Raw genomic sequence first — 22,245 nt, 5'->3', positions numbered from 1 at the left:
CTTTAGAGGCACGCAAAAGTTCAACATGAGTTCGGTTAAATTTTAATTAAACTCTGCTCAAAAGTTCAAAGTAAGTTTTTTCTGGACCACTTGTCTACTTTAATGTCGTTTTGAAGAGAAGTCAAAAGCTTAATCCAAGTTCATAAACAATACATGACTAATTTTTTGGAGAATTAAGTTCAACGAAACAAGAATTGAACCAAACTTAAACTTCTGAGTTCATTCTTCAAGTGGAATCCGAACTTTTGGTTGCTTGGGTAACTTTTAGCTGTTATATCTCCGGACTCAACAAACCGAATGTTATGAAATTTTGATCGTTTATGACTAGTATAATGAACTTTGAAAAACATTTGACTTGATTTGAAATTATTAATAAGAGTTAGAGCGATTTCATTTATTTTATGTTTTTTTTTTTGTAAATTTATTTTTTTATATGCATCTCATATTTTTTTTTAATTTAATGTCCGCCATTTGGTTGCTTTCCTTTGAAACATAAACATATTTAAGTGAATAAGAGGGAATTTAAATGAACTATCTACTACTATTCCTAATTTTGAAACGAAGTTTCAAAGTTTTTGATAAATTGGTGTTATATTAGAAAATTAATCTAATCGTTATAATTTTCTATCGTGTGAAGAATTTTGTGTTTAGTCGAATGATTTCAATAGCACATTATATTAGTCATAAACGACATAAGAGATATAACAGCTCAAAGTTGCCTTGTTCGCGTTCACTCTCGCCACTTGCGAACCGACGTCAGCCTGGGTAAGTTGTGTGTGCTGCACGTGAGGGGTGACTCCATCCCAGTGAAATACTAAACTCCAAAACAACTACTTGTAAGAAATTCACGGAGAACAATCGGAAGAAGTTCTGCGTGAATCTCGCGAAGAACTTTTGAGACATCTCAGAAAAAAAAAATAGGGAGTAATCTTGGTTGAAATTCTGGAAGGAACTCTGGAAACGTTTGAGAGAAATTACCGGAGGAACTGCGGAAGAAACTAGGTGAGAAACTCCAAGTTTTAACCAAATTTTTTTGTGAAAACAATTCTGGAACAACTATTTCAGAAGTCTCGCAAAAATCTCGGGAGAAACTGTTGGATATCCCTGAAGGTACTTTGGAAGATTTTCTAAGGGAGTCCTAAAGGAATCCTTCGAGAACCTCTGAAAGGAATCCCGGGTAGAACTCCTCCGGAAACTCTTTGCAAAATTTCTGCGGGAATCTCAGGAAGAACTCTGATAAAAAAAATCTCAGAATCAACTCTCAGAAATCTCGGAAGTAACACCAAAAAATCCCGGAAGGAACTCTGGGACCAATCGGGAGAAACCCTTGGATGGAATCTTGAGAGAAACTTCTGAAAAAAAAAACCAGACGAAACTACGACAAACCTCCAGGATTTAAAGGATGATCTCCGAAAAAAAAACTAAATCAACTGCTTAAATATGTGAAGACAGAATTGCGGTAAGAATCAATGAAGTCATTATGTAAAGAGTTCAAGGAAGATTTCTGGATGGGTTTTTTCTTAGAAAATGGAATTCAAGGGAATTAAAATCCAATAGGAAGTATAAGAAATGAGTGAATCTAGACGGTGACTGGATATTTTTCATTTGCAATATTGCAATATTATTTAATGGAAGAATGCACGGAAAAACAAATGAAAGGCCCAGAATCAAAGGCGTGTAAGTGACCATTTTGTCGATTTTGAGCTGAGCATATCATAATTCTTCAGATTTCAAGCTTTAAGAAACTTTGTTAAGATTGTTTCTACGATGGTTGGAAAAATTACAATAAATCAGAGAAAATTGGATTGATTTTGAAACTCCATACAAAAATTGGTCAAAAACATTAAACCTCATTTACTCGAAAGTGTTTTTGTCACTAACACCCCTTTGCTTCTAACCCCCTCAAATTAAAAAAAAATCAGTACTGACCGTTCAACAATTTTCGAATTACCCAATCACGATTTGATCGTCAGTACTTGGCTTCTATCCGGAATTCGTCCGTTATTCCGAAGTAGTCACTTCGTCTGCGATTCGAAGATTTGTTTCTGATCCACCCAGCGTTGCTCGTATCAGCCTAATTAGTTTGCTAGGAAAACCATGTTCTCGGCATTATCTTGCAAAGTTTTTTTTTCGCTTTCTGCCACTGGTTTGAAATCAACGAACAGATGGCGAATCCGCAAGTTTCTCTGCATCTGATCCGGCATTGATCAGTTTTCTCGGAAGCAGCTTTCGATGCAGATGAAAAACTCTTCTAAATAAAATGGTCTCATTCTGGTGGATGCGTAACTATATCTTGCACGCCAAATTAAAAAAGGGTATTATCTCTACAATAAGCGCACTCAAGTCTATGCTCTTTTTTATACATTGACAACCAGCTGATGGCTAGTACTTCTCCTCTTATCTTCATAGTAATCAGGTATTTTCTGATGCAGCTACTCAATTTTGCGCTTAAAAAATCGGCCGGATTCTCATTATTTGCAGAAGCCTTATTGTTTTTTTTTTCAGGTCATTAAAGGTTTTTTTTACCTCATCCAGTGTTGGTGATTCCATTTCTTGACGGGGACGCCGTCGTCATCAACTGTGTTATATCTACTCTTCGTTTGACTCATTTCACTATAATTCAGTTCAGAGGCCTAATATCAAAATGAGGTGTTCGGCAAACTTGTAAAATGGTGGTTTTCTACAATTATCTTTAACCCCTCAGGACGCGTGCCATCAAGCAGCTAAAACGGCACCACGCTCGCGCTGTATACGACGAGCGAGGTTTTCTGACAGTGTTGTAATTTTTACAACAGCGCGCGTTCTAAAGGGTTAAGGACGCCATATTGTAACTCTCATATATTCGGAGTGAGAAAGTTATTTAGTACCACATACTCATACTAAACGATCAAAAAATCCGATACTCTATACCAAGCCCGTGCTCAAGGGGGGGGGGTGGTTTGGGGGTTAAAACCCTCCCATTATCGACGCTTTTTACACTAGGCGCCCCTCCGCCTTTTGCCGAAATTGGCAAAAACCCCTCCCTTGGCGTCACTTCTGTGCACGGGCCTGCTCTATACCTGCCTATCCGCATTGCTTTGTTTGTCAGTTAATCCCGATCAAAGTACATGGTCGGCGCTGGCGCAGTCTAGTGTTACACACCATCGACAGCTGCATAAAATCTTCGCACGTCGTTCCATTCCACGCTTACGTGTGCTTCTGCTATCATTATTTTTTCGTTCTGCGGTGGAATCGTTTCTATTCTGGTCTTGCTAACCTGTACCGAATACTGGATACCAGCCGACAGCTGTCATTCGCCACTCGTTGGCACTTTTCGTCAATGGCACAAATTTCCGAAATGGAGGAAAACGTGCCTCTGGAGCAGACACACTGATACTCCTCGTCTAACCAGCGTTGATACGTTAGCGTCGCTGAGCGGTGCCAATGATGCCTTCTGCTATTGTACGCACTGTTTCCCGCACTGTTCATAGTCCATCGAAACGTAGAGCATCGAAAATATATGTCGTTTTGACTGCACCGGAGACTGCAAGGCCGAAAACCCCCAAGTACAAAATTACCAGTCGATAGCATCCACAAGGTGTTTCCCGTAAATTGACTGTCAAAATTGTGTGACTTCGTGGTCGTGCGGCTAGTGTCACCAAGCATTTAGTCGCATCGTGCTAGGAGCGTGGGTTCGATTCCCGCCGCAGCTGTCAGGAAAGTTTTCGGCTGTGCCACTGGGCGTTGCATGCTAGTCCGTTGTCTAGTGTCGTGCTTCCCTCAAAGAGCAAATAGCTCACCGGAAACATTGAACGTGTCCGTGTCTTTAAAAATTAAAATGAAATTTGTGAGCTCGTTTCATACGTTAATTACACAGCGAAACCAAAAATTGCTTTTGGTTTGTCTCAAAAGCAAACTTATGTGTTTTTGATAAATTTGATGGCTGCTAAATTTGAATCCGGGCTCAGATTTGCTCCAGCATGTCAGTATTTTGAGCATTATACCTCACTTTATAGGGTAAAATATGCGGTTTTGGCATTTTTGACTGCAAGACATTAAGCATGGAAATTACCCAAGTAACACACTTGTCTCCGAAGAGTCACGGCGGCGCAGGTTTTTGTTGCGCAGAAGTAACAGTGACCTACTTCTAGCAAGTAAGTGTTTATTTGTTAGAAGTAAGTCACAGTGATTTCTGCACAACAAAAATCTAAGCCTCCGTGACTCTTCTATGACAAGAGTGTTACTTGGGTATTATTTTGTGAATTGGTCGATAAATACCCAAATTAACGATTCATATAAAATATTTCATATTGAAATAAAATTATAAAATTTTCAGTTTTGGAAAATTGTTTTAAAAACATTAAGTTGATCATAGCTTAAAAAAATCTTTTATATATTTTTAACGGGTATAATAGTTTCACCTTACGTGTTGACTGACACAATAACATTCAAATCTCAACTGTTATAGATCATATGTATGAATAGCTAGTCATTATACGTTTTTTTTTTCGGCACTACTCGAAACTGTCAACGGTGGCATGCATGCACGCAAAGGAGATTCAATTATGCATGACGGCTTAATTTGTGCACGGGTTCCCAGTTCAAGCATGCTTGCTTACTGGCAATGTATGACGACAGACGGCTGGACGGGCCATAAATCATCGAGATTGATTGAATTCGGGTGAACCATGCAAGCAGCAGGTAACTATTAGCGCGAAAAAAAAAACCGCAAAATGTCGAGGCTGTTTCCTTCAGCGGGTGAATTGTTTGATGTGTAGAACAATGGGGTTGCTTTCTGGGGCAAAATGGTATTTTTGTTACATTTTATGAGTTTGAGTGTTTAAGTCTTCAAATCATGCAGTTTTTGAACTATCGAGTGTTCGAGACTTTGACATTATGGAATCTTTGAAAACTGGTTTGCAAATCTTTTAAATCTTTCGAGAGTCTAGAAAACTTAGAGAATCCTGCCTTCGAGACTCCGTTTCTCCGGGTCTTCGAGCCTTACGAAATTCCAAGTCTTCAAGCTTCGAGTATCCAAGAGTTTTGGAGTATTTCAAGATTTCGACTTTCTGGGCCTTTAAGTCCCCGGGTTTCCAAGTCATAGAGTTTTCTTGCCTGTAAGACTTTGAGTCATCAGTTCTGTGAATCGATAAGATTTTGAGTCTTCAAGTCTTCAAGGTTTAAGGCTTCGAACTTCCGGAGCATCGTATGCGAGTATTCCAAGATTTCGAAGCTTCGAGCCTTCGAGTTTCCAAGTCGGACTATCCGAGTCTTAGAATCTTCAAGTTTTAAAGTTTTATAGCTTGTCTTCTAGTCTTAAAACTGTGAATTTCACGTGTTTTACTGAATTTTCTTCTCTCTTGGTAATTTTGCAACGTAGAACTTTCATTTCGTTTTAATGAATGGGTTGCCTTTCTCAAAAAACCAAAACAGGCAACACCCGACCGCGAAACCGGATCGCGCAAAAATGTCATCAGAATTGGTTTTGCCATGCATTGAAAATCCGGCGCAATCCATCTCATTGTCACCTCGCCTCGCGGTCTCGCCCGCGTCCGTTGCCAGCCAGCCAGCTAGCGACCATTCAGCAGCTAATTTAATTTCTCAGGTGCGAATGCGGCAACAGCTTCTCTCGGCCCAACAATAGCGTAAATTTCATTCACCCAAATTGAATTGCCGCGTGCTTTGCTGCTGTCTGTGGAGAATTTTATGGCTCCATCCAGCATCGTCTCGTTACCGCCGTGCATATCCGATCCTCGGCCATTCACTATAGAGATTGTAGCTCTCCGTCGAGGGTGGTGGAATGGGGTAAGCCTAGGAATGGTAAGTACCTACCTGGAGGTGTTGTTGCAGTGCCTCCGCAAGACGCACTACATCAAGCGAGCCGACAGTTCGCAACAACGCCTGCCGGCCAGGCCAGCCGAGCGAGGCATTTTTATGGATCATATTCTTAATTTATTTATCTGTATAGCTTGTTTGCTTGCATGTGCGTTATTTTAATGAATAGTTGTTCCTCGTGCCTGTATAGCATTATTTTAAAGCAGTGGTCTGTAGTACAACGACACTTTAATCGCTTCGATTGGTTTCTCGTAAAGCTTTACAAAAGGACCTATCTACCTTGAATGTTGATCGAAAACATTGTTTTAGCATTTTTTACAAAATCATAGAGAAGCTCCATTTATCGAAAAAAAAACTGGAGGAACAAAAACTCTAGATAGGTCCTTTTGTAAAGTCTCATACAATTTCCGCTTAATCCACCGTCCCCCTGCATAAATCTCAACTCAAGACCGAATCGAAAGACGTGCCGCAATGAAAAATGTCAATTGCAACGGTCACCATCATCATCGCGTGGACAGGATAAAATATGCTAATTCGGTCTTCTTTTGGTTTGGTTCTTTTCTCTTTCAGGAGCAAATCGAGGAGCGTTGATCATGGATTGGCTGCACCCTTCGATCTAGACTCCCTGCGGTCCAAAGTGGAGGGCCGCTTCGAAAGCATCGATCGACTGACAAAAGGTGAGTGAACTCTTTGGACCTTTTAGATTAGGATATTTAGGTCTTTAGTATTTTTTCTCCACAACTGCAAGGCCGTGCCACCATTAGAGCCCTAAAGCTCTCCTATCGCAAGCCTTAGATCAAAGGGGGGATTCCTTTAGGATCTTTCAAGGTCTTTCTGGGATTTCATCTGAGGTTATCCTGGCATTTCTACTGCATTCTAAAAAAATCAGAAATGTTTCTTGAATCCTTCTAGATGTTCTTTCTGGAATTCTAAAGAAATCTTCCTAGATATTTGAGATGGGACCAAGCGAGCTACCAAAAAGTTCCCAGAGAGCCCAATAAAGGAGAGTTCCGAGGGGCTCCAAAGGCGTTACAAAGGGTTTTAGGTTTAATTTGCGTTTAAATGAGATGACGGGGGTTAAGTGCCCAAATATCACGAAGAACTAGATCAGCACACCGGATCGTTTTATTTTAAGCTTGTTTCAAGTGAGCACAAAACAAACATTACACTAAGGCTAGAAGTTTACTTCTAGAGTTTTGTGCATTTCTTCTTCTTCTTCTTCTGTATGACTCTACGTCCCCATTGGGGCTTGACCTACTTCGCTTCAACTTAGTGTTCTTTGAGCACTTCCACAGATATTAATGGAAGGGCGTTCTTTGTCTGCCGTTGTGACGCAGGTTCAATGATACACTATGCCCAGGGAGTCGAGAAAATTTTCCCGACCGGAACGGGAATCTTCGCCGTCTTCGGATTGGCGATCCATAGACTTAACCACTAGACCAAGTGGAGACCCCATCATTAACTGGGGTATCAGGTCACAACGCCGATTTTCATTCGGCCGAATGGCTCAATAGGCCGCAATTCTAATTTCCTTTATAAATGATAGTTAAATGTTTTTTGGACTCTAAGTAGATTTCTTGAAGACCTGCGACATATCTCGCATCTAGAGCATACATTTCGTAAGCCGTTTTGTTGGGGTTATGGAGGTTTCGTGCCGTTTAGAGGTGTTTTAAGGGGGTTTAAAGTTTTTTTCTGGAGATGTCTTAAGAACTTTAGGGCGTTCAGGGACATTTCATAGGAATTACGGGGATTTCAGGAGTATTTCAATGGGACTCTCCTGAAACTCCATGAGACCCCTTGACATCTTTGAGACCTCCAGGTACCCCCTGAGGCCCTCTGAATGCTCTTGAGACCTCTTGGTACCCCCTGAAGCCCTCTGGGATACCCTTAAATACCCATGAAGTGCCCCTCTGACCCCTTGAAATGCTCATGAGTCGTCCCCTGGGATCCCCTAGGAATCCTCTGGAGCCCCCTAAAGTGCCTCAGAGATTCCATGGAACGCCTCTAAGACCCTCGGCAATGCTCCTGAAGCGCTCCTGAAACCCCCGGAATCCCCTGAGACCTCCCGGTACCTTCCAAAACCTCCTGAGACCTCCTTGAAACGGCTGGAAATCCCTGGGACTCCCTTAAAACGCCCCGTAATTGATGCTGGGGATTTTTTTTAAATATTTTTCTAGAACTTCTTTTGAAGGTTGACATTTGTCTGGAATATCTACAAATATTTCTTCTGGGCTTCCCAATTATCATGATCATCATCTTCTGCGATTCCTGAAAGGATTATCTTATGGGTTTCTCTTCGACTTCTGGTATTTTGTCTGTGATGTTTTCTGCATTCATTCCAGAGGTACCTCCTGGGATTCCTCAGGATTGTTAAGAAGTACATTCTGCAATTCCTCAAGATGTGCTTTCTTGGAATTCTGCTGGATTATTCTGATATTCCTCATAGAGTTCTCTCAGGAAATACTCCTAGTACTTGAGTGTACAATTTCTTCGATTTCCTTCGCTTCGTATACGACGCAAGTATCACTATATCAATTCTTACAGTTATATACGATTGCACCAATTTTTATCATACATCTGGGATGGCATTTCGATTTAGCAAATTAATATACGATGTGAATGTTGTTCACGATTTAAAGTTATGATACATACGATACTAGTGAAATTGCAGCTTGAAATTCAGTAACTCACGATTCTATGCAATTCTGTCGTTTGTATCTAGCATTTTAATGTTTTAAGACAACTTCTTCAAACAAAATCGAAATTGAGATTTCATTTGGCGTGCAATGCAATTTTACACAACCATTGTCAACAAATATACATATAACTATACATATCTGATTCAATTTGTTAAAATAAACGATTTTGCCCACACAATGATTTACGATATGGCTGGGCGGGTTCCATGTTACAACAAAACCATCCGAACAGCATTCCTTTCTTTCGAAATTCCATGTAAATGCCACTGCTGCCAGGAATATTTTCGGAAATTCTTCCAGAAATTCCTTTAGATATTTCCCCTTAAAATGGATGGAATTGGAATCGTTCTGAAAAATTTTCTGGATTTGTTTTTCAAAATATCGTCCTAAAATTGCTTCTGGGATTCCATTAAAAATTTCTTCAAGCATTCCTCCATAAACTTCTTCAGAAATTTCTTCATGAATTCTCTTAAATAATCTAACAGGGATGCATGCGGAAATTTGATTCAAGAATTTCTTCAGACAATTCCTCCAGGGATTATTCAAGAAATTCCATTAGGGAATCCTCCATAAATTTTAGAAGGAATAATTTTAGAAAATCTTGCATGGATTTCTAGAGACATTTGTCCAGGAGTTTCTACAGAAATTGCTTAAGAAATTTTCTTCAGGAATAGAAATTCCTCCAAATATAAATGTTCCCCCAGGGACTGCATAAGAAATTCTACGAGTTAGTCCTCTAGAAGTTTTACAAGAAATTCTTTCAGGCAAGAATGCACTACTTCAGATATTCCTCGAGAGATTCTTTCAGATATTCGTGGAGGGACTTCTTCAGATTTTTTTCTAGATATTTACCCAGAAATGTCTCGAAAGATTCCTTCTATCAAAAAATCTCTCGATGATTTTCAGCAAATTTTTCAATTATTTTCCACATGGTTCTTTAGAAAAACTTTCCAGAGATTCCTCCTGATATTCCGACAAGAATTCTATTACGTATTCTTTCCAAAAATCCTCCAAGGAGTTGTTTAGAGATTTTCTTCAGGTATTGCTTTAGAAATTCTTCTAAAGGCTTCTCGAGAAACGCTTTCAGGAAGTTTTCCTGGAGTTTCTCAAAGTATTTTCTTTTACAAAAATCCCCCAAGAGTTGCTTACGAATTTCCTCTAGGGATTATTTCAGAATTGCCACAGATTCCTTTAGAAGTTTATTCAGGTATTCTTTCGAAAACAGTGTTTAATTTGATTTTTTTCTTGGGATTCCTTCAGGTTTTTTCTTCAGATTATATAAGGATCTTCTCGAAAGATTTTTCCAGAAATTTTTCCATGGGTTGCTTCAGAAATTTATCTGCAGAAATTCACTTAGAAAACCCTACAAAGATTTTCTGCATAAATTACTTCAGAAAGGCATTTTAGAAAGGATGTTTTACTGAAATTTCTCGAAATATTCCATTTAGTCTAGTCTACACATACACAGCCATTCATTGAAAGAATCCTGGAAAATTAAAGAACCGACTAATTCTACCATTTTTCATGTCATTATTAATACTTGCAGTACATCAGAAATGCATTACTATGCTACTGTGCAGCGTTATTGGTTTATAAGAAAGCTATAGAGTGGGTACATCTCGTACCAACCGCTCAGTCTTTTATGAAGCAAAAAACCTTGAAATCGGTGGGGGTGACGATGCTAAGAAGGTTAATGTCACCTTTCTTCTTCATCTTTATTATGGCTCGACGTTCGCATTGGAACTAGGCCTGCCTCTTTTCAACTTAGTGCTCTTTGAGCACTTCCACAGTTATTAATTGAAGGGCTTTCTTTGCCTGCCATTGCGTGAATTTGTACATTGTGTGGCAAGTACAATGATACTCTATGCCCAGGGAGTCGAGAAAATTTTCCCGACCGGAACGGGAATCGAACCCACCGTCTCCGGATTGGCGATCCATAGCCTTAACCACTAGGCTATCTGGAGACCCCTTGGTCTTTAGTTTCCTGGGATGGAACACAGGTATTTACTCTGTGTCCTGGCCCTTATGCCTAGACTTAAACGCTATTACTCGCTCCTGAAACGAGAAAAAGTGTAATGATCTTTACCCAAAATCATAAAAAAATATTATAAGCAGTATCGAAAATATGCGTATGAAATTTCTCAAAGTATTCCATTTGAACAAAATCTCCCAAGAGTTGTTTCAAAATTTCATCAGAACTGCCAGAGATTCCTTTAAAAATCCCTTCAGGGATTCAAAATTCAAGTGAATAGTTTCACTTGAATTTTTTTTCTAGGGTTTCTTTCCTAAACTCTTCTTGTAGTTATGTTAGAAATTTCTCGAGGGATTTTGTGGCGGTACCACGAATATTTGAAATAGAAAATGAATTAATAAATAAAGTTGTACAGAATTTGAACTAGTCCATTGAATTACCCCCTGTATATAGATCACTCAAGTTGAGTGAAATCGAATGAGAGTCCATGGGTTCATTTGCTCCACTCCGCATACTAAAAACAGAATGAGTGCCCTGTGTAATTCTGGCGCCGAGCGTAAAGCGACAGCCAAATCTAAAATCGAGTCTGTGCTTCGGGCATCGACCGGGGTTCAAGTATCGTTGACCCCTCAATTCTTTTATTGATGTTCGGGAGGGATACGAGTTGATTGATCGGGTCTTCAGAGGGAAATGGAATGCTTTCTCCAGATGGGTAGAGAAAGTGGTGTGTGTGAAGGCGGTTTTTGACCTTCGCGAAATTCCACTTCGTGGATTTCGCGTAATTTCCGGCGACGAAGATTTTCATATCTCGCGCCTATTCTGAGGATCTTAGAACTTGACTCGTTCACTTCGTTCTGGACTGCGGAAGAGGCGAGATCGGTCCAAGTTTTAGTCTACCGCGCCGTGGTGTGAAAGTTCAGGTGAACTTAAGAAACGTGAAAGGTCTTTGAAGTTTACTAATTTAGATTATCTCCCAATTCCCTCAAATAGCTAGTTAGGCAAAGTCAAGTACCGTATTAGTGCGTTGTGCGAAAAGGCGGTTATTCAGTGCGAGTGTTGAACCCTGAATGCGACAGGTAACTAAGGTGCTTCCATATGTGCAAATAGTGCAAATAAGTCACGTGTCGTGCAACGGCATTCTTTTGACAGGTTCGTGGCAAGTTGCGAGGCCCGTCACACCACACCATCAAGTTAGAGACCGTTTTCGACCCCGCTTTCCAGCTTCGGAGTTTGGCCCGGCGATACACGTGGGCCGGAGAGGGCAGCGTCCGTCAATACCGCGCCCTTGGCAGGGCGGCAACAGTGTAGTCCGGTTTCGTATCGGCAACCATACCGTGAAAGAGTGGATCAGTGAAGTTTTCGTGAGAAAAAGTTTTGGAGCGACCACCGACCGGTTTCGAACCGGAGTCCCCCGCGTGAGGAGCACGCACGCTACCTCGACGCCACCGCTGGTGACGACCAGCGAGTCGACGGCTGTATCCCGTCGGAGAAGTCCACGAGCCACGTGTGAGGCGCCGTTGAACACGGCCACTGAATGATCCGGTAGGTGAACACCCGGAGCAGGAGTCACCGCATGTCAACCACGTGACATGCCGCAGTAGCAACATCCAACCGCCGATGCCTCCACGAAAGTAAAGTCAAACCGTGAGTACTCGATCTTTTTTGTTCCCATGCGCATGGTGATTTTCGCCCCTAGTTTGGTCTACCCGCTAGCGTGGCCCCACCGATCATTTTTTCCGCGCCCTACCGTTCGCCCACTTATGCGACCTAGTCGGCTGCTATAAATTGCACATTTTTTTGCAAATAAACACCGAAAGTCGCACCGCACAGTAGAGATTCACCGCACAAAGAGAGAAGAGAGAGGTTAGAGAGAATAGTCTGAGGGAATGAATTAGCTAGGCCTAGTGTGTAAGATTATATCGATAAAGTAGAATGAAATTGTGGTAAATATAGAGAGAAATGAATTTGGGATAGATTTGGAATTGGTATTTTCGATGCGTAAGAATAAATGAGTAGTTTGGGCAAAGTGGCGTTGAGTCGTTCTTTAGTGGGAGAAATCTGAAGAGGTAGATGTAGAAGGGATTTCACGTTTCCGGTCGTTTTCTCAGTTTTTAGGTCATTTTCTGGGGAGGTTGGCCCTGAATCCAACCAAAGGGACATTTCTTCAATCGAACGAAGATTGGTTCGAGGTGTTTGGGTCTTGTTTTCCCGTGATGATAACCGTCGCGAGCCTTACTTTGTCGCCGGCGGAAATCAATTTCACGCATACCAATTTCTCTATTTGCACGACTTCGGTCGTGAGGCATTACGTTTCCCTGATCAGCCAGCTCGTTTCCCGCCCATTGATTTGGGAAAAACTTGAACCCTACCCTGAAGGGTCTCAATAAGGTCGGGCAACCATCAATCTCGGTAAGTGGTCTCCCTCGGGAGTGGCGCTTAAGCCATTTTTACTTGTCACCGGGAAACTCGCAAGGCTGTCGGGTTACAATTTTACCAGAAACTCTCGCATGTGCTGCTTCAGAATCTGCTCCAACAATTTATACATATATTCTACGAGGGATTTCCAATCCTTTAATAGATTTCCTCAGTTATGCCTTCGATGATTACTTAAGGTGAAACTGGATGCATATCCTCATTTTTTGGTTTTTGATTTTTCATTAAGGACAAGGTATTTGGAGTACATAGCTCAAATAAAGCCAAATGAAGCAATATTTTCAAAATCGGGTAACATACGCATTAAAAGGAAGGATCATGGTGTCTTCTGTTCATAGTGGAAAATGTTTTCATTTTTATAAAAACAATTTTTAAATAAAAGTTCCAAAAAATGTTTTTATAAAAACGAAAACAATTTTCCACTACGAAAAAAAATCAGGAGATCAGGAGACCAAACTTTGTCAGGAACAGGTCCAACCGTTTAAGTGCTTCGACGACGTTCTTCCGCTTCACCTCTTTCGACTTCAATCGCTTCTCGTCCGGCATTTCTCCGACGATTTCCACACAGTAGGGCTGAAACGGACAAAACGACCCAGGTTCATCTAAATGCGTATCAAAACCGATTTTCAAAATATAGCTCTGTTATTCAATAAAAAAAAATTAAAAACCAGAAAATGAGGAAATGCATCCAGTTCCACCTTAAATCAATTCTCCAGGGATTCCTCAAGGCATTTTTGATGGAAAACCTTCCACGGATTCTTTCAGAAATTCTACCAAAAAATCCTTGGAAATGTCTGCCAGGAATACTTTGAGAAACTCTTTTAGTAACTCTTAAAGAGATTTATTTAGAATTTCTTCGAAAATTTGCAATGTTTTCTTTATAAATTCTTCGAAAGATTCTTCAACAAAGTCCTGCAAGGCTTCTTACGAAGAATTTCCAGGGATTATTTCAATTCAGAAAATTTCGTTCGAATTCGCTCGAAAACCTTGCCGAACTTCCCCAGTAATTCAGTAATTCTCCCAAGGATTCTTCTGCACTTCCTTTATGAAATGTTCCAGAATTCCATTAAAATTTTTGGAGAGAATGTGTCTGAAACTTAATTGAAAATTTCTTCCTAGATTTGTGTATTCCTTTTTAATGATTTCAACAAGAATTCTTCTCAAGATTCCTGCAGAACATTATATAGAGATTTTCTTAGAAATTTATCTAGGAACACCTCTGGGATACTTCTGGAAACTTCTTCATGCAGTCTTCCGGAAATTCATTCCAATTTTGTCCCGGTAATATTTCCCTTGTACAGGGTGCGGCAAGAAAAAAATGCGAAAAGTTCAAGGCACTAGTACACGCTAAATATGGGATATATATGACTATTTTTTCATGACAGTGTATCAGTCAATGTCTATGTTCTAGCACTGAAAAATAAAAATTAACATATTTGATGTTTAACATGTGATAATGTAAGCCTAATAAGCGGGTATCAATAAAGTAACAAAATTAGCTTAAATTTGACGAACAACCAGACCACACTGATTCAGAGCCATGTAGTTTCACATGCTAGATGAAATAAGTACATATATTTGATGTTATTGTAGAGAAAATTAAGATTTTGTTTTATCAGATACGAAATTTAACGACCTGTGCATTTTTCTGCGGTTTGAAAATTCTGATTGTCTTCAGCTTCAAGCGCCGTCCTGTAAAGGTTAGTGACCAAAATGGGAAAATTTTTCATTAACTTTTCAGAAAACTAGCCAATTATAGATCATATAACGTTGAAACATAGATTGGTATCTACAGAAACTGCATAACAAATTTTTAAAGAGATATTTCTAGGACTATACACTGATTTTTAAAGCCTGTATCCACTATAATCGGGACACAGAAGTACGGATGTAGCTCTGTAATAAATCGGTAAAATTGGCCAAAAATTGACTGAGAACTCTTTGGTGTATGTTTATTAATTATGCCAAATTTCATAAAAATCGATACATTACTTTTAACTGTGGATTAAAAACAAACAGACGTGGTTTTAAGCATTTTGTACAATCATGATCGATTTTCATTCGCATACTAGATGGTTCTTTTACGCTACAGTTCAAAGTGCTGTGATGATAATTATGAAATTTCGTTAGCAGTTATGATACTTATAGAGACACTTTCTTGCAAAATTTCATCAACTTTGATCAATTGGTTTGAAAGCTACTGGTGTTGATAGAGGTGAGTGTTAGTGAAAATTTTTCGTGATTTTCATATGCGATTTTTGCCTATTCATAACTTTTGAATGTATCTGCCAATGTTCATGAAATTTTCACAGAACCTAGTTGATTATGTGTATATTATGACTGCATTATTTGATGATTATTGGTGTAGTACTTTCAATAGTACAATCGAAACAATAAAGGGTGCTGACTAATTGCTGTCTGAGAGGCTAAAATCACGTTCAGTCCCAATACATGTTTCGACTATAAAATTGTTGATAGTGCATCGATTTTTTTGAAATTCTGCCTATGCAACAAATGAGAGGTTTGTGTTCAAAATTTTAGCTATTTCATTTGCAAAATTCAAAAATTACAGCGCTGACAAGCAAAACTAGGGGCTGTACAAAATTCAATGGCGCACACTTTACTCTTTCGTTGCTACAATAAAAAGTACTACACCGATCCACATGAAATTTTGTAGGTTAAAATAACACGTCTTGAGACAAAATTTGAGCAATTTTAATGTATCTATTGCAGAGTTACAGATGTATTTCTGTGTCCCGATTATTGCGGGTACAGGCTTTATCTATTTGTTTCTCCAAGAATTCAACCACAAATACGTCACCGATTCTTCCAAGAATGCCTTCAGAGATTGTCCAGGAGTTTAATTATGTGATTTATGTGATTACTCCAAAAAGCATTTCAATAATGTTTCAGGAAATTCTTTTAAAATAATTCCACCAGGGATTTCTCAAAGAGATTCTTCAGGAATTGCTTCAGAAAATCCTTCTTCGATTTCACCAGGATTAATTCTTAGATGCCTTCTGATATTCCTCTAGAATTTTTTTAGGAATTCCTTCTAAAATTTCTATAGGTATTTAGGAATTGGGTCATTCCGTAAATATCTCCAGAGATTGCTTCAGTGTTTCAAATATTTTTATTTGAATTTTAATTGACAATTGCAGCCCATCTAGCATATATAATTTCTAGCAAGTGTGTGAACACTCCCGATCAAAAGTTTGGAAAAACATGTTATTTTTTAAGGCCCACATCTCCGCGAATTTGCGTCCGATTAAAAAACCCTAGGTCTCATTTAAAAAATAATAAGTCAAAGAAACTTTAAACATGATTTAGTTGAAATTTTTAAAAAGATTTATATGTCAACTTAACTTAAAGTTGCAGTTGTAGGTATACGGAAGTGTCGCTGGAAATTTGGCCGACCAAATTTTAAGATGAGAGCGATAATACAACCTGATTTCTATCACCTTTCAAATGCTTTTTACCGAACTTAGCTAAATAATCCTGTAAAAAGGTTACTTACCTTACCGGTCAGACTAAACCTGAGAGACCTCTGCTGTACATAGGAGTCATAGAAGTCGTCCATTCTGCTCGGTCCATGTCTCCAGTTCCGCACTCCGCAAAGGGTCCGCAGATCGTCCTTCACTTGATCGACTCACCTAGCTCGCTGCGTTGCATACCACGTCTTTTTGCACCGGTCGGATGACTCTCGAGAACCATTGTAGTCGGTGGATGATGGTTGGTTCTATCAGGCTCAGCAGCTGATGCAGCTCGTTGTTCATTCGCCTTCTCCAAGTCCCGTCTTCCATCTGCACTCCGCCGTAGATGATACGCAACACCTACCGTTCGAAAACTCCAAATTGGTCCTCTGCACTTAGAGTCCATGCTTCGTGCTCATAGAGGACTACCGATCTAATCAGCGTTTTGTAGATAGTTAACTTCGTGTAACGACGAACTTTGTTCGACCGTAGAGTTCTGCGGAGTCCAAAGTAAGCTCGATTTCCTGCCAAAACCCGCCTCTGAATATCTCTGCCGGTGTCGTTGTCGGCGGTCACCAGTACACGAACTCTTCAACCGTCTAGATTTCATCACGGGCGCGGTGATTCTTCCCTGGAGCCCTTTGCCATCATGTACTTTGTTTTCGACACATTATTGACTAATCCGATTCGCCTGACTTCATTCTTTAGTCGGATGTACGTTTCCCTCATCGTCTCAACTTTGCGAGCTATAACATCAATACCATCAGCGAAACCAAGCAGCTGAACGGACTTCGTGAAAATCGTCTCATTCGTGTTTATCACCGCTTTCCTTATTACACCCTCTGAAGCAATGTTAAACAGCAAGCACGAAAGACCATCACCTTGCCGTAACCCTCTGCGAGATTCGAAGGGACTCGAGAGTATTCCTGATACTCGAACTACGCACATCATTCGATCCATCTTCGCCTTGAACAATCATATCAGTTTATCCGGGAAACCGTATTCGTGCATAATCTGCCATAGCTGTCGATCGACTGTATCATACGCCAATTTAAATTCGACGAACAAGTAATGTGTGGGCACGTTGTATTCGCGGCATTTCTGTAACACCTGCCGGATGGCGGACATCTGGTCCGTTGTAGCGCGTTCACCCATGAATCCAACCCTAGATCCAGCCTGATATTGCCCCAGGAACTCTCTTGCAATCGGTGAAAGACGGCGGAATAAAATTTGAGAGAGTACCTTGTAGGCACCGCTCAGTAGTGTGATCGCGCGATAGTTCCCGCAATCCATCTTGTCGCCCTTTTTGTAGATGGGACACGCGATACCTTCCATCCACTCCTCCGGTAATACTTCCTCTTCACAAATCTTGGTAATGACCCAGTGCAGTGCTCTCACCAAGTGCTTCTCCATCGTATTTTAGTAACTCGCTTGGTAGTTGATCTGCTCCAGTGGCTTTGTCGTTTTTCAACCTTCTCCTCAATCCCTTGGAGGCTAGGGACTGCAAATGTTTCATCCTGCGCACGTACTCCTAGATCTGTTACCACGCCACCTTCAGTTCATGCAACGTCGCTATTGCATCGTAATGCTGTCGCCACCTCTCGACCGCGTCGCGCTCGCTCGTGAAAAGATTCCCGTGATTTTCTCGGCACATGGCGGCTTGTGGCACAAAGCCTCTACACGAACGGTTCAACTTCTCATAGAGCTTCTTAGTGCGGCACAGCTCTTCCATCGTTTCGTGATCTCGTTCTTCCTGCTGGCACTTTTTTCTCCGGAAGCCTGAGTTCTGCCTGTTCCGCGCCTGTCTGCAACGTGCCTCGTTCGCTCTCGCACGGTGTTGCAGCATTCTCGCCCATGCTGCATTCTTCTCGCTTTTCAACTGTTCACATTCGCCGTCGTACCAGTCGTTTCTGTGATTCGGAGTCGCGAAGCCTTGTGCTGTAACCGAGGTACTACCTATGGCGGATCGGATGTCCCTCCAGCCATCTTCAAGTGTAGCTGCGTCAAGCTGCTCTTCCGTTGGTAAGGCCACTACTGTTAGCTGCTGCGCGTAGTCTTGAGCCACTTCTACGATACGCAGCTGCTCAATGCGATGTTGAGCCGCGGCGTTCGACTTCGACGCGTGGTAATAACTGTCGAAAGTTTTGAGCGCATGCATACAGCGACTAAGTAGTAATCCGAATCTATATTCGCACTGCGGTATGTGCGGACATTGGTTATATCCGAGAAGAATTTGGTTTTCTGTTTGATGGTCGGGAGATCTCCATGTGGTTTTGTTGTGGATGTCTTTGCGGGGAAAGAAAGTTCTTCGGACTACCGCGAGAAGCTGCGTAGTTTTATAGAGGTTCACCCAGTACTGGTTTTTCTGAAATTCTTTTGACAATTGACAATTGAATTGGTTATCACGTCATCAGCAAAAGTTGTTTTAAAGCGATCAATTTGACCCCGGTTTATGGTACCTTTCTTTGGTGTCAAACTAACTTCCTTCCCATCCCTTAGGTATTTCATAGACGTGGCCGGCCAGGACATCTTTCCACCGTTGGAGGATTGTATCAATCTTGTCTTAGAGCCAGTGATTTGCCTCAAGTTTCTGTGCTTTGGTAACGAACGGGAAGGAGGCAATTCTCATAACAGAGGCTGGGACTGTACCACCTACAAATTTGTGTGACCTGCTTAATACTAATGCAATATTTTAATTTTTTTTGCTCAAAAATGTGTGAAGACAATTCAATTAGGAATCATACTGTTTTAACGATCGAGGCAAAATTTAGCTATTAAAAGGGGTCCACTATTAGTAATAATACCCTATGAATATTGAGAAGTCGTAGCTCTTCCGGTAGGAGTAACGTGCGTTGACGTATTTCGCAGAATTCGTCACGCCTGATTACGTTATCAGAGTCGCCAATTCTATTTGCTTAAGTTTTCACTAAAGTACTCGCCGCCCAAACATACATAGCACTGGGATTTTGCAGGGTCGGCTTAATCTTGTTCCCTAACACACTATCCACCATAGTGTGGCATGTGAGCGACTTTGTAACTATATCTTTCAGTTGGTGTACAGTGCGGTTGAATTGAGTATGAACCTTTCTCCAGCTTTGTCCCGGTCTCAACACGAACGATCATCACTTTCCCGGCCCAATTTCGCTGACATCGGTAAACATTTTTTCCGCACATCGGAACGGCTGGCATTGCTTTGCATTGGCTGGTTCGAGATCGGCAGATTGTTTATTTTTGATATACTACATTCTTACTTAAACAGTACTGCCTGCCTTAACCCACAAGGGATACTTCAGTCGGTGTGTGACTGTTCTGAGGAATAAAAGTGCCTTATACAGGCTTGCTCTCTCTCGTTAGGGAACAATGACGAGCCTAATGCACTCAGGCTCTCCAATCGCGGAAGAATCTTTTCGAATTGTCATTTTATGGACCCGGGAGCCTCCGCTGTTGACCGGCGACTATTTGATCTATTTCACCGATAAGCCGTCGATTGGCGATATCTACGGATTAGATCGTAGCGATTTCCTACCTTTCGAGTATCATCAGTGGCGTTGCGGTGGCGGTTCGTGTGTTGTTTTAAGTCCGTTTATGGGTGTATGCCGACTGTTGAAACTTTTGAATTATCTATTGTTGTAGGGTATTTACCTGATGCATTCCAAATGAAGGAGTTCAACATTTGGCGAACACTTAATCTTACTTTTGTCAACTAATATTACCCATCTCCTCCTTTCCAGATGGCGAGAAGAAACGCTCGATGCCGACGATACCGACCACCTCGTACACAGTCGGTGACCGCGATACGCTAACGTCGGTGGCGGCCCGCTTCGATACCACACCGTCGGAGTTGACCCAGCTCAATCGGCTGGGCAGTTCGTTCATCTACTCCGGTCAGCAGCTGCTGGTGCCGGATAAGACGGCCAAGGCGGGATCCGTCGATGGGGGCGATTCCGATGCCAGCACCGAACGGTCGTCGCACAGTCCCACCGAGGGTCGCCGCAAGGGATCCAACGAAGATCTGTCGCAGGATGAGAAAGGTGAGTCACGTGAGGAGAGAAAATCGGTTATTTGTATTTGAAAAGTGCTGTTTTTTTTTTTGAGTGCTTAGTACTAGAAAAACTAGTCGATTATGTTCGTTTGGACAGTTCAACCGCTGAAAAGAAACGGTGTCGATCACGAAGGAAAGCATTGCCATTAAATCTTAGTAGAGTAGTGGTCGAGGTTTTACTGTTTCAACAGTTTGCACGGTCAGGACCCTTTGTTCACACAGTTCTTGTTATTTTTTTTGCGAATAAATTAATGATATATGTTGGTGATTAAATTCTTTTCGGGGCTCCTTCAGGAATTTCTTTCGCAATTTCTCCAGAAATTGATTTCAGGATTCCTCCAGAAATTCCTTCAGTGGTTGCCCCAGGAGTTCTTTTGAAATGCTTTCAGAAACTAGTTCCTGGATTACTCGATGGGCTTCTTCTACATACATTACATACATTTATTTATTCAACATCATTAAGACAAGAAATAATCAACAATAGTACGCCACAATACTCGGTTTGCAGCTTCCGCTCTCCATCCTCGGTTCGCCAGGTCACGCTCCACCTTGTCCGCCCATCGTGCTCTCTGCGTTCCAAACCTTCTTGTGCAAACTGGATCAACTGCAAACACCAGCTTTGCAGGGTTGTAGTCCGGCATTCTTGCAACATGCCCTTCCCACCGGCTCTGGCCACCTTCTGGATGCTGGGTTCGCCGTAAAGTGCAGCGAGCTTGTGGTTCATCCTTCTCCGCCACACACCGTTCTCCTACACACCGCCAAAGATTGTCCTTAGCAAGCGACGCTCGAAAACTCCGAGTGTTTGCAGGTCCTCCTCGAGCATGGTCCATGTCTCGTGCCCGTACAGTATCACTGATCTTATTAGCGTTTTGTACATGGTGCATTTGGCGCGTGGGTGAATCTCTTTCGACCGCAGTTTCTTCCGGAGCCCATAGTAGGCCCGACTTCCGCTGAAGATGCGCCTCCGAATTTCACGGCTCACGTTGTTGTCAGCCGTCAGTATGGATCCGAGGTAGACGAATTCCTCCACCACCTCGACAGTATCCTCGTCTATCGTAACATTACTACCCAGACGGATCCGATGTATTCGATTCCGCCTTCCAGCATGTACTTTGTTTTTGAGGCATTCACCACCAGTCCGACCTTTGCTGCTTCGCGTTTCAGGCGGGTGTACAGGTCTGCCACCGTTCCAAATGTTCTTGCAATAATGTCCATGTCGTCCGCAAAGCACACAAATTGACCGGATTTTGTGAAAATCGTTCCTCGGCTGTTGAGCCCGGCTCGTCGCATCACACCTTCCAGATCGATGTTGAAGAGTAGGCATGAGAGTCCATCACCTTGTCTCAGTCCCCGGTGAGATTCAAATGAACTGTATAGTTCACCCGAAACCCTTACGCAGTTTTGCACACCGTCCATCGTTGCTTTAATCAGTCTAGTCAGCTTCCCAGGAAAGCCGTTTTCGTCCATGATTCTCCATAGCTCTGCGCGGTCGATACTGTCGTATGCCGCTTTGAAGTCGATGAACAGGTTATGCGTTGAAGCCATGGTTGGGACCTGGTATTCACGTGATTTCTGGCGAATTTTCCGAACGGTAAAGATCTGGTCCGTTGTCGACCGGCCGTCGATGAAGCCGGCTTGATAACTTTCCACGAACTCATTTGTTTTAGGTGACAGACGACGGAAGATGATCTGGGATAGCACTTTGTAGGCAGCATTTTCTGGGCCCATCTTGATGAGTTCAGCTGCGAAATCATTCTTTTTTTTTTTTTTAACTAGTTCATTTATTTGGGGCTCAATCGCGTTTAACGCTTT

General features: G+C 41.6%; 1 protein-coding gene across 16 annotated transcripts in view; it reads left to right on the top strand.

Annotated features, from left to right (window-relative positions):
• The window catches only part of LOC109622365 (TLD domain-containing protein 2), a 768,101-nt gene that overhangs the window by 550,228 nt on the left and 195,628 nt on the right, over positions 1-22,245 (top strand). For 15 of the 16 annotated variants that reach the window (XM_062860670.1, XM_062860669.1, XM_062860666.1 and 12 more), the window contains 2 exons: positions 6,385-6,491; positions 20,123-20,422. In XM_062860670.1, the coding sequence (XP_062716654.1) occupies positions 6,385-6,491; positions 20,123-20,422 (407 nt within the window). Of the gene's footprint in view, positions 1-6,384; positions 6,492-19,680; positions 19,951-20,122; positions 20,423-22,245 lie in introns of those variants that run through there. The other variant, XM_062860668.1, reaches the window with a different exon arrangement.

The sequence above is a fragment of the Aedes albopictus genome, chromosome 3 (genome assembly GCF_035046485.1).
Source record: "Aedes albopictus strain Foshan chromosome 3, AalbF5, whole genome shotgun sequence".
NCBI classification, from domain to species: Eukaryota; Metazoa; Arthropoda; class Insecta; order Diptera; family Culicidae; genus Aedes; species Aedes albopictus.
This window is presented reverse-complemented; position numbering and strand designations above follow the sequence as displayed.